The sequence below is a fragment of the Chelonia mydas genome, chromosome 12 (assembly GCF_015237465.2).
Source record: "Chelonia mydas isolate rCheMyd1 chromosome 12, rCheMyd1.pri.v2, whole genome shotgun sequence".
NCBI classification, from domain to species: domain Eukaryota; kingdom Metazoa; phylum Chordata; order Testudines; family Cheloniidae; genus Chelonia; species Chelonia mydas.
Genome location: NC_051252.2, coordinates 7063584 through 7079397, shown reverse-complemented (window position 1 = coordinate 7079397; position 15814 = coordinate 7063584). Strand labels below are relative to the sequence as shown.

General features: G+C 51.0%; 1 protein-coding gene across 2 annotated transcripts in view; it reads left to right on the top strand.

Annotated features, from left to right (window-relative positions):
- Positions 1 to 15814, top strand: part of LOC114022691 (neural cell adhesion molecule 2) — a 60799-nt gene that overhangs the window by 41320 nt on the left and 3665 nt on the right. Inside the window, exon 7 of one of the 2 annotated variants that reach the window (XM_037877932.2) lies at positions 13274 to 13603. The exons of the other annotated variant lie outside the window; for it this stretch is intronic. Within the exon in view, the coding sequence (XP_037733860.1) occupies positions 13274 to 13603 (330 nt within the window). The remainder of the gene's footprint in view (positions 1 to 13273; positions 13604 to 15814) is intronic. 2 annotated transcript variants of the gene reach the window in all.

Genomic DNA, 15814 nt, shown 5'->3' with positions numbered 1-15814 from the left:
CCCCCCCTGCCATAAGCCGTGTCTCCTCGAGGAGGGTCTGCAGGTATAGTTAGAGTCGCAAAGCTTTTCTCGCACAGACCAGGTCATAGCTTAAAAAACAACGTACTGATCTGAATCCCCGGCTGGCAGAACTCCACTGACATCTGTGGACGCAAATCAGTGGCCGCTGTGTCAGAAAAGCTGGTAAAGAAGCTGTTTTATGATCACCCTAGATTCTGCCACCCCTGCTCGTGCTGAGGAGCCCCATTGTGAACGATTCCACCTTGCCCCAGTCCCCTTTTGCAGCTAACTCCAGGGTTCCCATCCCACTCCCCCTGCCAGCACCCTAAGGCAGGGTCCCCAGACTTTTTCCATTGCACCCCCCATACCCATGATGGAACGTGTCTGGGTCCTCTCCGGGAATCGTGGTTGGGAGCCGCAGCTGGGAGAGGAGAGCTGAGCTGCAATTGGGGCCGGGAGCCGAGGCCGGGGTCGGAGCTGCAGCTGGGGCTGGGGCTGGGAGTGGAGCCATGGTTGTGGCCCAGGCTGCAGGGCTGGGAGTTGGGGGCTGAAGCCGGGGCTGCGGCTGGGGATGAGGCTCAGAGTGGACCTGCCCCTGGGGCCGGGAGTGGGGCCGCAGCCAGGGCCCTAGCTGTGGCTGGGGAGTGCCCCCTCCCTGACCCCCATGGGGGCTGGCCTTGGCCCCACCTAGCCCCTCCCGCCGAACATTCCTGTACAGTTTGGGGCCCACTGCCCTAAGGACCCCACGACAGGCTCCCTGGCCTCAGTACCGCCCTGCTTGGGACCACTTTATATCACAGACACAGTGCATTGACCTGTAACAAACCTCCCCCACTCCCCCCGTTCCGTTAACTGTTCCTCTCAGACAGGCCAGCAGCGAGGCCCTGCTGCCGCTCCACGAGCCCTCAGCAGACACGGCGGCAGAAACGTCCCAGGCGCCGGTTCCAGTTCTGGCGCTTGCTGTGATGCGGGTCCTGCAGTGCGCTGCTCCCCAGGGCCGTCCCCAGGCAGCCCCTCCGAGTATGGACCCAGGAGGTGCTGTAGCTCTCTGGCAGCATCGCCTCTTTCCGTTACCGGCCTCACCCCCAGGGTCACCTCTTGCCCTTCACCCAGCAGCTGGGTCTCCTCCTGATGCGGGGAGTGCCAGTCCCCACTCTGCAGATCATCGTGCAGGGGGGTGAGCTCTGCACTCGCTACGGTTCCCACCATCTGGTCAAGTTCCTTGTAAGAGAAGCAGGGAGATGGGGCGTCCCCGGAGGTGCAGTTAGAATCCTTGACTTCGCAGTAGTCTGTCTTCAGCCTCTTGGTTCGGTCTCCGCATGGTTCTGCGGCCCAGTGCCGTCAGCTGCTCACAGTTTTGTAGACACCATCGTTTCTCGCGCTCTTGCTGACGTCGAACCTCTTGCTCACCTTGCACCAGAAGTGAACCAGAATCGGGCTCTGTTCCTTTGACCAGCTAGCAGCGAGCTTGATGTGGTGCTCCTTATAGTACTGGCCATAGCCAATGCACATTGGGGTTGATTGTGTCTCCAGGTGAGCAGTCCACGGAGAAATGAAGGGTTAAACGCCAGGCAGCTGCATTTGGACCAGGAGGTTGCTTCTGGTTCCCTGGAAGCAAAAGGGAAGTTTGGGGATGGAAGGGCTGAGAAGCACACCCCATGGGATTGTGGGATAGTGTTGGTGGATCCTCCAGACCAGAGTCTGGAGACCCAGACTTCAGCTGCATCCAGACTGCAACACTCCTGGGCTTTGACCTGTGTCACAGTGGGACTCAGGCTCTGACTCACCCCCTAGCAGGGTCTGTGAGCCAGAGTCAGACATATTTCTGTGGGGATGGAAGGGGGGCTTGGGCTTAAACCTGAGTCAGAGCCCGGGCTTGGTGTGCTGTGTAGACATGACCTGGGGTACAATTGGTGTTAAGATCTCAATCAGGCCTGTGCTTCTTTGGGCAGACACTGCGAACCTGACACCGCCCCTCCCTCCCCCGCCCCGCGTCTAAGCCTGCATCTTGTGTCATCATTTGCACCTGTGCAAAGGAAACAAAGCAGAATTGCTGTATTTTACACACACTTTGCACAGTAGAACTGACTGCACAAGGTGCAGCAGAATAATGGCCTGTGTTTCAGGCTTTCATAGTTTCATAGATTTTTAAGGCCAGGGAGGGACCATTATGAACATCTACACTGACCTCCTGCATAACACAGGTCATAGAATCTCACTTCGTAATTCCTGCATCAAGCCCAGAACTTCTTTGAGCTAAATCACATTAGAAGCAAGAAGACCAAGGACAGGGCAGGCCCATTACTCAATGGGGGAGAAGGAGGGGTGGGGAGAACAGTAACAGAAAGTGTGGAAACGGCAGAAGTGCTAAACAACCTTTTTGTTTCAGTTTTCACCAAAAAGGTTAGTAGTGATTGGACGTCTAACATAGTGAATGCCAGTGAACATGAGGTAGGATCTAAGGCTAAAATAGGGAAAGAACAAGTTAAAAATTACTTAGACAAGTTAGATGTCTTCAGGTCACCAGGGCCTGATGAAATACATCCCAGAATACTCAAGGAGCTGACTCAGGAGGTATCTGAGCCATTAGCGATTATCTTTGAGATGTCATGGAAGACGGGAGAGATTCCAGAGGACTGGAAGAGAGCAAATATAGTGCCATTCTATAAAAAGGGAAATAAGGACAACTTGGGGAATTACAGGCCAATCAGCTTAACTTCAGTACCCAGAAAGATAATGGAGCAAATAATTAAGCAATCAATTTGCAAATACCTAGAAGATAATAAGGTGATAAGTAACAGTCAGCATGGATTTGTCAAGAACAAATCATGTCAAACCCACCTAATAGCTTTCTTTGACAGGTTAGCAAGCCTTGTGAATGGGGAGAAGCAATAGATGTGGTATATCTGGTCTTTAGTAAGGCTTTTGATATCGTCTCCCATGACTCTCTCATAAACAAACTAGGGAAATACAACCTAGATGAAGCTACTATAAGGCGGGCGCATAACTGATTGGAAAACCATTCCCAGAGAGTAGTTATTATCAGTGGTTCATAGTCATGGTGCAAGGGCATATCGAGTGGGGTCTGTAGCAGGGCAGTTACCCCACTCTGGTGGAAAGAGGCTAGGCTGATTGGGGAAGCAGCCACAACTGGGGCCACACCCAATCAGGCCACATCTAGCCCTGTTATAGGTTGACCAGACAGCAAGTGTGAAAAATCAGGACGGGGGTAGGGGATAATAGGCGCCCATATAAGAAAAAGCCCCAAATATCAGGACTGTCCCTGTAGAATCGGGACATCGGTCACCATACCCAGGTTAAGGGTTAAGGGAGGAGCTGGGTCAGAGTTTCTCTCCAGCCTTAGAGAGAGAAGGACTTAGCTGCCTGGGAATAGGGTCCTTGATGCAGAGCAGGAGGATCTCCAGCCTGGCAACTCCCCAGGCTGAGGCCTTGACAGAGGTCAAGTACTGCAGGTACTGGGGCTCGGGGCTGCAGCCCAGGGTTAGGCAGAGGCAGCTGGTCCAACCCCCTTGCCAATGATGAGTGGCCATGACAGACTGCAGTTTGCCCTAGTGAGCAGGGGCTAGATGATGACTGGCAGTAGCCACTGAGGCAAGGGGGGCGTAGTGGGTTGAGGGGTTCCCCTGGGAGGGAAGACCCAGAGCGTGGGGACCATCAGGGCATGTAGAACTCCAGGGTAAGGGGCACTAGGGTCCGGGAGGGACACAGGGGCCTGGCAGGTGAGAAACCGGCCACCAGGAGGCGCTCTGAGTGCTGGATGAGGCAATTCCCGAACGACCAGAAGGAGGTGCCACACTGGCGAGTCTCAACCCTGTTACAGGTCCCACAGGGATCAGTTCTGGGTCCAGTGATGTTCAATATCTTCATCAATGATTTAAATAATGGCATCGAGGGTACACTTATAAAGTTTGCAGATGATACCACTCATCGTCCTGCTCTTTGTTCTGCAGAGTGCTGTGCTTGTTAGCAGTACTGCTTAATAATAAATAATAATAATTAGGAGGAGGTGGTATTGTCTAGTGCATAGGGGGGCAGCACTGGGGCAGGCTTTCAGGGGCTGTAGCCATCCCCAAAATTTGCCTTAGTTCCCCAGTAGCTTCTGCTGCTCTCCAGCTGCCCAGCTCTGAAGGCAGAGTGGGCAGAGCAGTGGCTGCTGGCCAGGCGCCCAGCTCCAGCAGCAGCAGAGAAGTAAGCCTGAGTGAGGAACCGGGGGGCCTGAAAGCAGCCCCCGCCCCGTGTCCTCGCTCACCAGGGGGCACCTAAGCAATGGGAACTGCCTAACCCCCATGTCACAGCAAGCATCGTTCTAGCACTTGGAGAGAAAGTATAAGTGAGGGTTGATGACTTCACCACGGGGCCTCTCTCCTCCTGCATCTCAACACCTGGAAGATCATTTGGAAGACCAAGACTTTGAACTGGGGAGACTGGTCCCCAGCTGAAAGGCAATTCAGCCTGTGTATTAAGAACTGTGAGCTGCCTGTAACATCTACTAGAGTGAGAAACTGCTTGATTCAAATCTTGCTTATTCCGTAGAATTTAGACTGCAGATTAAATTTTTTTATTTCTTATGTAACCTACTCTGATCTCTATGCTTGCTACTTATAATCACTTAAAAACCTGTCTTTCTGTAGTTAATAAATCTGTTTTATATTTTATCTAAATCAGTGTGGTTTGGGGTGAAATGTTGGGGGAATCTCAGCTCAGGTTAACAAGGGCTGTTACATATCTACTCCCCTTTGTAGGAGTGGCAAACTAATTAATGAGCTTGCACTGTCTGAGGGAGGGGTGTTGAGTGCAGGGGGAGTCCACAGTGCTGGACTGTGAGGGGGGAGGAGTGGAAGGCTGGGGGGAGAGACTGGAGCCAGGAGGTTGATAAGAGTGTGTTGGCGGTTTCTGGGGGGCGCGTGGGAAAGAGCTTTGCGACAGCAGCTGCAGGGGAGGGTGGGCGTGGAGCTGCTCGGTTTGCAGTGCTCGTAGCGCCTGGAGCGTGTCCACGTGGCGCTCCATAACGTTTAAGAGCCGCTCCGTGGCTTCGTTCTGGCGCGCCGCGTTCTCCTTTCGGTCCCTCTTCTCACTGTCCCGCCGCTCCTTCAATTCCTGTTTCCTGGCGGCAGAAAGTCCTCCTTAGTTCTTCTTGGCCACTTTCTAACTCTGCGCAGCCGTTCTGCCACCGATAACAAACAGGGACGCTGGGCTCCCAAGGTCATCTCTGTGAAGTTTACACGCAACATTTTACAGAAGCAGTATTCTTAGCAACACACAGACCATGGATTCAGTGATTTAAAACACAGCCAGTCCTCAGACACCTGTCGCTACCTGGCTGACCCCAGGCAAGCACACAGGAGCCACAAGACCCCCAACATGGCGAGTAGCCACACGGGCAGGGGAAATCAGTGTTCCAGGACGCTGCTGTTCACTGGGCACATGGCTCTTGGGGCGAGCCAGCACTGTAGGGGGGGCCTGATAATCATTCTTGTCCCCACACTTTCCACAGGCTGTGTTCATTATGGAAGATCTCTCGCTGCTGAGGGTGACCAGGGAATCCAGGAAGGGTCTTCTCCAAGCCTGCGGCTTCCACCCTGGCCCCTATGTGGCTCGCCGGTGTGCAGCAGTGGTCCCCCCCACTCCGCCCTGTGACAGCACAGTGGTGCGGGAAAGTTAACGTTAATGGGGCAAGAAATAAAACAGCTCTGCCAAGGAACCTGCGGCAGCAGATTGCCCAGTATCTCCATGAGAGTTTCCTGGAGATCTCGGAGGGAGATTCCCGTGAAGTGAGGGAGTCAATCAACACCCTGTTCCGCTGCTCAGACTAGGTATGCGGTGGGAAACAAGCCTGGTTCCTGCAACCCTCCTACCCCCAATAACTCACTTCAGTGATTGTCAAAATCAGATCCACTTACCGGGGCCTCCTCTCCTGTTTGCACTTTGCCAGTCTCTGACAGCTGTGACTGGCTCGGCTCCTCTGGGGTAGAGGAGAGCTCCTGGCTGCATGCATCTCTGACCTCCGAGTTGTCCTCTGCCTCTGGGTCCCCCTCCCCCTCCACAGCCTCATCCAAGATTTCCTCCTCCTGGCTCGGTCCACTCTCGACTGGCACAGGAGCCAATGAAGTATCCACAGTGGCCTTTGCAGTGGAGGTGGGGTCGCCGCCGAGTACCGTGTCCAGCTCTTTGTAGAACGGGCAGCTCGTGGGCACGGCACCTGAGCATCTGTTTGCCTCCTGCGCCTTGTGGCAGGCGCTCCGCAGCTCCTTCACTTTGACCCTACGCTGCAATGTGTGCCGGTCATGGCCCCTTTCTATCATGCATCGTGAAATCTGTCGGTAGGTATCATAATTCCTACGGCGGTAGTGCAGCTGGGACTGGACAGCCTCCTCTCCCCAAATACTGATGAGGTCCAGCAGCTCGGCATCGCTCCAAGCCGGGGATCGCCTGGTGCGTGGAGCAGGCCTGGTCACCTGGAAAGATGCGCTGAGGCCACTGCACGCGTCACCGAGTAAACAGGAAGGGGACTTTCAAAATGCCAAAGGAATTCACAGTGTGGGGATGATGGTTGGTCACCTGAGGGCAGGGCAGGGAGTTCAAACCGATGTCCAGAGAGGCGAGAACAGGCATTGTGGGACACCTCCCGGAGGCCAATCACAGTGCTGTACTCACCACGGTGTCTACACTAGACACACAAGAAAGAAAGACACAGCGCAGAAAGCTGTACGTCTCTCATCGGGGTGGGTTTTTACAGCGCTGCAAGTGCGCCGTTTCTGCGCACGAAGGGGCTTGGCCGTGTGTGCCCCTCGGGAGTTACAGCGCAGAACGCTGCTTTACTGTGCAGAAATTTGCCAGTGTAGGCGAGGCCCAACTCTGATCTCTGTGCCTCCTAGTTATAATCACTGAAAATCTTCCTTTCTGTAGATAATAAATCTGTTTTATATTTTATCAAAAACCGTGTGGTTTTGGTTGCTCTCGCTCACCAGGGCGCACTGCCCAGGGCAGGTGGAGGGTTCAGGGCTCCCCTCAGCAGACCAGACTGACCTGCTCCAGCCCAGGCTCCTGGGCCCCGGCCCGCAGTCGCTGCTCCCCAAGGACTCTGCTGGCCCTGGCGTCAGATCCCCCCCCCACCTCGGCAGCTCTTACTGACTGTGAACAGCCAGCGCCCTGCACTGACCAATTCCTGCCTCTGACCTGGCCAGGAGGCAGGGCCATCGAAAGGGGTGGGGGGCCTTGTGGCAAGGGGGGGGCACAGCCCCCCAATTTTCTGTCTAGTCATCCACAGCCCCCACACCAGGAACAGGCTGGCGGTGCCCCGGTGTATAGGGGAAATGTAGACTCCCCCCTTGTGTCTTTCTTCTCCCACTCTTTGTTTAGACAGTGAGCTCCTCAGGGCAGGGACGGTCTCTTACAGTACGTACAGGGCCTACAACAGTGGGGCTCTACTGGTGGTTGAGGACTCTAGGTGCAATGGGAATAAATAATAACATGAACTGTCATTTCCTTCCATCTCATACTTCCTTCCTACCTCATTTCCTTTCTCTTTGTCTATTTTACTTCCCCTTTCCTTAGGCCCCCTCCATCTTTCTATCCCTCTCCCCTGCTTTGCACACATTCTCTTTTTTCTCTCCCATCCGCTCTTTTCCACTCCCAGCTCTCTCTTTCCCTCAGTCTTCTCCCCCCTCCACCTTCCTTTTGTCTCCTGTCTCCCATCTCTATCTCCCTTCTTTGAACCCTCCCCCCCAAGTCTTTGTTTGGCCCATTGTTGTTGAGATTTGCCTCCCTGGAGCAGACATTCCACCTTGGGGCCTGCAGGCCCAATTCACTGCATCTGGGCTTCTCTCTAGATCCCTAGGAGCCACCCAGTGCTCTCTCGATGGCCCCATGGAGCCCCTATGGCAGGCTGTAGCGAGAGGGGCAGGCCGGCTAACAGTGCCAGTAGGGCAGGCCTGTGCAAACTGCCCAGTCTGAGCCCTCCCCACTCTGAACTTCATGCCATGGCCTTCAGTAGAGAGTTCATGCTCGTGCACTTGGTTTCCTTATAGAGAAATGGAAACATTTTGCAGTGGATCATTTCCAAATAATTTTGTTTGATTTAATTCTTCCTTCGGTTGCAATAATTTCAAATAGTGACACTGAACTTTGTGTTTCAGGAGCTGCAGAAAATACTGCTGTTGTCCTTAGGGGTGTATCAGACGCCCCCTTATATCCGTGCAATGGAAGGGTCAGAGTTCACCATCGAGTGTACATTCAACACAGACAATAATTCAATCAAGTGGTTTGCTACATGGAGTAAAACTAGAAACAATGTAACAGAAGAGGTGTGCAATGCAACAGATCGAATCATATTATCAGCAGATAAAGAAAAGCGATCTCTTTCCCTCACTGTGAAGAAAGCTGACATCACAGATTCTGGAACCTACGTGTGTGAGGTTGGGAACAAATATGGGTCATCTCCTGGGAATGGAACCCAAGTGACCATCGATGGTAAATACCAGGATTTCCTCCTCTGTTCCACAAAACCCTTCTGGGGGCGCTCAGGACACTGGCCTTGTCCCAGAGAGCTGGGGCAGGTGGTGAAAAGCAGAGCAGTGGGCAAAACTGGGGGACATCCTGTGGTACGTACAATGGTCCTAATCCTGCATTCCACGAATTTCTGTGGGGGTTTTGTCTACACAAGGAATGCAGGGTCAAGCCCCATATATTAAAAAACTGTTTTGAGATCGGGTGTAGGGGGAGGTTTCTAATTGGCTAAGCCTGTGAGGCTTACACGCAACTTGAGAAACAAGGTGGGTGAGGGAATATCTTCTATTGGACCAACTGCTCTTGGTGAGAGAGACAAGCTTTCAAGCTTACACAGAGCTCGTCTTCAGCTTTTGGAAACTTACGTCTGGTCTACACTACAGACCTATGACAGAATAACTACGTTGCTCGAGGGTGTGAAAAATCCACACCCCTGAGCGACGTCATTAGTTACACTGACCGAACCTCCTGTGTAGACAGTGGTGCAGCTGTGCTGATAAAGTGTTTTCAGTGTAGACGTGCCCTTACTCAGAGTGTCCCAGGTAAATACAAGGTTGAATGGCTGGTTTAGTATAAGTAGTTAACACATTTCAAGGGACCATTCAAGGTGGGGTGGCCCGTTAACACTTCTGGGGTCATAGGACAAAAAGAGGGGCTAGGGGGTTACAGATTGTTGTAATAAGCCATAAATCCAGTGTCTGTTCAGTCCATGATTTTTAGTGTCTAGCAGAGTTATGAATTTCAGCTTCCAGGCTCGTCTTTTGAAAGTGTTGTGTAGGCTCCCTTTGAGGATGAGGACTACCCTGTATCTGATCTGTGAGAAGTGTTCCCCACAGGAGACAGGGTGGTTTTGTCTTGTATCATTTTCCTGTGTGATTGTCTGGTTTCACCCACATAGTTGTTGTTGGGGCATTTAGTGCATGGGATGAGGTACCCCACAGGTTGTGATAGGTTTGTGTAGGATCTTGAAAGGTGTGTTGTGGGGGGTGTTGATCATTGTAGCAGTGGAGATATGTCCGCAGATTTTGCAGCTGTTTTTCTGGCAGGATCTGGTGCTGCTTTGAGTCGTCTGTCCTGATCTGTGGGGAGCTTGCTTCTGATGTTGCCCTTGGAGAGGCTGGGGGGTTGTTTGAAGGTCGGAAGTGGGGATTCAGGAAAGACTTTTCAGGATGTGGTCCCCATCGAGTCTGGGTTATAGTTGTTTGAGGATACCCAGTATGGGTTCCAGCATAGCGTGGTAGGTAGCAACTGGTGTGCAGTCAGAGGGGGTTTCATTTCTTTCTTCAAGCATGTGCTCTCAGGGTACTTGGACAGCCCATTCTAGGATGCAATCTACTGCCCTAGTAGAATGCCCTGAGTTGGTGCAAGCAGTTTTGAATGCGTTAAGGTGTGTATCCCAGACTTTCTCCTAGGAGCGTATTCTGTGCTATCTGAATGCCTGGTTGTAGATCACAGATTTCTTGGTTGTTTGGGGTGGTTACGGGGTTTATGAAGGGAGCGAGGTATGGTGATCTGTGGGTTTCCTGTCTAGGGTTGTCTGTAGGGTTCCATTGTTGAACCTGATGGTGGTGTCCAGGAAGTTGATGCTAGTGTGGGAGTGTTCCACGGAGTTTAATGTCTGGCTGTCCGGGTGGTGGTTGTTGAAATTGCGGTGGAAATCTATGCAGGAGTTTAAGCATTGCATTTTGCTGTGGTGCTGGGAGGACCTCTCCCAGACCTGAAGAAGAGCTCTATGTAGCTTGGAAGCTCATCTCTCTCACCAACAGAAGTTGGTCCAATAATACCTATTACCTCACCCACCTTGTTGCTCTAATATCCTGGGACTGACACAGTTACAGTGCACTCAACTTGATGGCATTTCTCTTTGTCTGTGACACAATAATTTGGAACACCGCAGCCCATCAATTCCAAAATTTCAGGGAGTATTGAAGGCATCACTGGGCAGAACTCTGTTGATATTGGGGAAATCAGAAAATCCAAAGGGGAAAAGCGGGGGACACATAGAGTGCCTGCTCCCCGTTTAGCAGAGTAACAGCTTGGAGCAAAGCCACCTCTGTAACTGTAAATCAAAGAACCAGTTTAAGGCACCAATTAACACTTTCCAGTAGAAAAACATTCCCATCTCATCTCTGCTCCTTTCCCCAGTAGAGTGTAACATGCTGACACTCTGGATGATTTATGTCCCGGTCAGAAAGAGGAGAAATAACAATAGTGGGGAAGGAAGGAGGGGAAGGCACACAGAACCCCTGACATGGGGAGGATGGGGTACCTGGTCTGGGAATAACTCTGGAGTGAGGGTACATCCAAAGCCCTGAGCATGCAGGGAGAATGGGGGACTCTGGAATGGTGGTAAGGGAGAGAATTAGGGCACAGAGCTCCTGGCTTGGAGCAGAATTGGGGACTGTAGCATAGGGTGGGAGCAGGGGAAGAAATGGGGGACACACAGAGCTCCTGGCATGAGGATGGGGGCTAGGGAGTCCCTGAAATAGAAGGGAATGGGAGGGTGGCACCCAGGGACCTTGTGGGGGACAGAGGGATGCAAAGAGTCCCTGGTGCATGTAGTGTGCTTGACCTACAGATGTAACAAAATGTGGGCATCCCTCTAGTTTAGCCCCCGAAGAGTCTAACCCAAACCCACAAAGGGTTTAGCAGAGTCAGGATGAAGTTGTATGATCAGTAATAGGTTATTATTGAGCATTTACTTTGCAATAGTGCTTAGAGTCCTCAACCAACATGTCAGGCCCACTAAGCTAGGCCCTGTACACTAGAGCTGGCGGGTTCAGTTTGTGAGAAGTTTCATTATTTCAGAACTGGCTTTCATTCCAAATCAAGACGGATAAGGACTGCACCAGGGCCAGGGACCCAAGGGCTTCCAGAGTCCCAGAGGCCAGTTACAAGCTGCCTGCTCAGGAGTAGAGCAAGCTGGGGAGTCACTGGCCCAGGACTCTAGGAGCCCTGGGATCCCCAGCCCGGGGCAGTCTGCATGGCGGAGCTACCCCACAGCTGCACCCCCTGGGAGCTGGTCCTAGAACTTCCAGGCTTTCAGCTCCAAGGCAGGGACACTGGAAGTGCCAAGAGCCCTGGCTCAAGCAGGGAGCCTAGCAGACAACAAGAGCCCCTAGAGACCTGGCTCTGCCACAGAGTGGGGAGCCTATCTGCCCCGAGACTCGACTCCCTGACTCCCCAAGCTGAGGCTCGCGGGACATAAGAACAGCCCTATTGGGTGAGATCAAAGGTCCATCTAGCCCAGTTCCTGTCTTCTGACAGTGGCCAGTGCCAGGTGCCCCAGAGGGAATGAACAGAACACGCAATCATCCAGTGATCCATCCCCTGTCGCCCATTCCCAGCTTTTGGCATCCCCATCCCCACCCATCCTGGCTCATAGCCATTGATGGACCTATCCTCCAGGAACTTATCTAGTTCTTTTTTGAACTCTGTGGAGCTTGGAACACCAACAGAAACCTGTGTGTATTTTCACGAAAGTAGAGTCAAATCAGTAGAAGAATTGGTAAATCGGTTCCCTTCAGTGCATTGGCATGTTCAGTCTCAGCTAAGTTTTGCCAGAACATCTGCAATCAGCTCCACTGTACATGGACATAGTGAGAGAGCCCCTTTGCCAACGAATTTACACTCTAAACAGACAAGAGTGGGGAGAACGGGCAGATGTACTAACAGTGGATTGGGAAGTGGGACACAGAGAGATTAAAGGATTAAATCCACACAGGGCTTTAGGCCCTTACATTCAACATCTGGGTGCCATGGAGATCCTCAAAACCCCTGCTCAGCTGCCACCTAGCCCTGGAACTGCTGAAGTTTCCACCAATAAAACCAGTGTAAAGACTTGCTGACACTCTCTCGCGAGGCTGTAAGCACAGCCCTGCCCAGAATAACGGTTGCACCCCGATCCTCACTCCCCTGCCATTTCCAGCAGAAGTGCATCCACGTCTCAGAACTGCCCATTCCACATCCTTAGGGAATCCCATTTTCCTGTAACGAAGGAGAATTGACCACTGTCTCTCTTGCCCTGCATTGGGCTTGTGGAGCGAAATAGGTCTCAAGAAGGTTTTGAATGGAAGGGATTTGGCAGGCATGTCAGGTGTACACAAGGTTTGGGTAAGAAGTCACATTGTTGGAAGGGTCTAGACTGAAGCCTCTGGGGTTACCTGCTTACTAAACAGAGCAGAAAAGTCTTGACATGCACGATACAGCTCTATATGGGGCCAAACGAAAGAACATCCGTTTAAACTCTAAACAAGCAAGGGAAACTGAACGTCAGGACTCGAGAGATTCATTTTATACATCTGCCCTTGTCTGCTGGCACACTGAACTATTTCTCAACGAAGGGGTCATCATCTGTGTTTCTCTTTCTGCAGAAATTACGAACCTGATGGTGAATCAGACCCCAACCAATTTCAGTGATTTAGAAGGCTCAGAACTTACCATGAATTGTACATTCAAGACAGTCAATAACCAATAATAATGGGTGTGGGTGTGGGTATGAGGGGATGGTTTGCTGGTTCCTGGCCAGAAACAGAAGTCTTGCCATGCATCATAAAGCTATGAATCGAACTAAGTAAAAGCATCACTTTAACCTCTGATAAGGAGGGGATGTTAAACGGCCAGGCTGGGAAAAGAACACAAAATACTGGAGGGGGAGACATTTATTTTAATACATCCCCAGTCATCAGCCATTGCCACTGAAATTCTCCTGCATCAAGGTGCAATCGTCTGTGTTTCTCTCCTGCAGATTTTCCCAAGCTGACGGTGAATCAGACCCCAGGCAATATCGATGCATCTGAAGGGTCCGATCTCACCATGGAGTGTAGATTCACGGTATTGAAAAAACACAACACCTTGTATGTGAAATGGTATAAACATAACGGAACTGGGGGAACGAAGAAGGAGCTGATGAGCGAAAGAGGCTGGGTCTCAGCAGCCCTGGCTTTGGAAGAGGGTTTTGTTTCTTTCGCTCTGAAGAACGTGAACGTAACCGATACAGGAACCTACGTGTGTGAGGTGGGGAGCACAGCAAGGAACTGGTCTGCGTCAGGAGCTGGAACCCAAGTGACCATCACTCGTAAGTACCAGTATTTTCCTATCTGATCTTCATGGGGTGAGAGATAGCGAATGACAGCCTAAAGGACAGAGAGCGCATGACTGTTTCTGGCAAAAGCAGGTATGAATTCTCAGGTGTGTACAAGTAACCCATACAAAATATGGGCTCCAGCCTGTAAGGAATTGAAGGTAACATAGTTCAAAGTACCTAAGTGTTTTAGGAGCCTCCAAGTTTCAGAGGGGTCTTAGGCACTCAGGGCCACATTTTTAAAGGCATTTAGGCACCAAAAGTTGTCCTTCGGATTTTCAAAAGCATCTCAGCACCTAACTCCCATTGAAATCAGTCACTTTTGCCAACAGGACTTAGGCTCCTAAGTCACGTAGGGACTTTTGAAAATTTCCAGCAAAGCCACCTCTGTAACTGTCTAGATCAAAGAACTAGTTGATGCAGAGTGACCAGACAGCAAGTGTGAAAAATCGAGACGGGGTGGGGTGGGAGGTAATAGGTGCCTATAAGACAAAGCCCTGAATATTGGGACTGTCCCTATAAAGGCCAGACATCTGGTCACACTAAATTGATGGCACCAATTAACACTTTCCAGTAGAACAACATTCATGTCTCATCTCTGCTCATCCCACCAATGGAGTGTAACATGTTGACACCCAGAATGATTGATCTCCCAGTCAGAAAGAGGAGAAATAATAATGGTGGAGGAAGGGACGAAGGGCAGTCACAGAGCCCCTGTCATCGGGGTTGGGAATGGGTGACTCTGGAATGGGGGTATGGATGGAATGGGGGTGCATCCAAAACTCCTGGCATGGGGGGGAGAAAGGGGGAACCTGGGATGGGAGTAAGACGGAATGGGGGTGCACACAGAGCACAGTGAACATTTAGTTGAATTTGTAAGAGAGTCAGTGAAACCTTTTGCTTCAGTGCGCCTTGGCTTTTCCCAACAAATCTAAGTTTTGCTAGAAAATTTGCCATCAGCTCTGCTGTACATAGTGAGAGTCCCTGTGCCAAAGAATTTATAATCTAAATAGACAGGACAACAGACAAAGGGTGGGAGAAATGGGCAGACGTACTAACAGTAGATTGGGAAGTGAGACAGAGAGATTAAAGACTACATCCACAAAGGGGTTTAGGCCCTAGTCCATCAGTTAGGTGCCACTATGATCCTCAAAACTCCTGCTCAGCTGCCAACTAGCCCTGGAGGTACTTCGGTTTCCACTGGTAAAATCTGTGCTAAAGAATGGTTGAAATACTCGCGCTATCCTATAAGCAGAGTATAGAAACATTAGTATAATCAGGAATGGCTTGCTCAAGGAGGCACCTAACAGATGGGCAATACCACCCCTAGGAAGGGCAGATTCCACCGCTGATAAAAACGGAGAAACCCAGTGAACAGAATGAAAACTGAGCTTGGCAGCCAAGATATCCATGAGACCCAGCTAAAATTAGCTGCCTGATCGTGTACTTTCAGTTCCAAAGGAGGTATGTGATTGACCAGTCAGTTCATAACTCAGGTGTTCATAATTCTGAAGTTCTACTGTACCTGAATGCAGGAGACAGACGTGGGCCCAAAACCAAAAGCACAAAGGATACGAAACAAATATCCACGATCTACATGATCAAAAGCCTTGTCTTGACCAAGGGAAATCAACCCAATGTGCAAATCATACATTTTTGAGGCTGAAATTACATCCGGCAATAGGAAAAGGTTATCAAAAATGGACCTGCTGGCAATGCAAGATGCCTGATAAGGTTGCATGACTGAACCAATCACAGTTTTCTATTATTTGTCAAGGCCTTTGAAAAAAGTTTGTCCCTGCTTTGCTTAGACCATACAGGTCCACAATTATTCCACCTCCCCAAGGTCCCCCTTCTTAGGCAACAGGGTAAGAACCACTCGATGAGAACTGAGTGGCAGAATCTTCTCTTTGATGCTCTCCCGAAACACCTGGAGTAAGTCAGGCCCAAGAAGGGTCCAAAAGGCCTTAAAAAACTCAACAAGCAAACCATCAATACCAGGTGCCTTCCCTGGAACAAAGCCATTTAGGGCAGAAGTCAATTGTGAGAGTGTCAGGTTGTGCTCAAGTCTGTCCACATCCAACGCTGAGACCCTAGGTAGAGCCTTGAGGAACCATCAAGTCTCAGATGGACACTGGCTCTGCTGCATACAGGTCTGAGGAAAAAAATTCACAGCAAAGTTCCTAATCTCCGCAGGATCTGAAA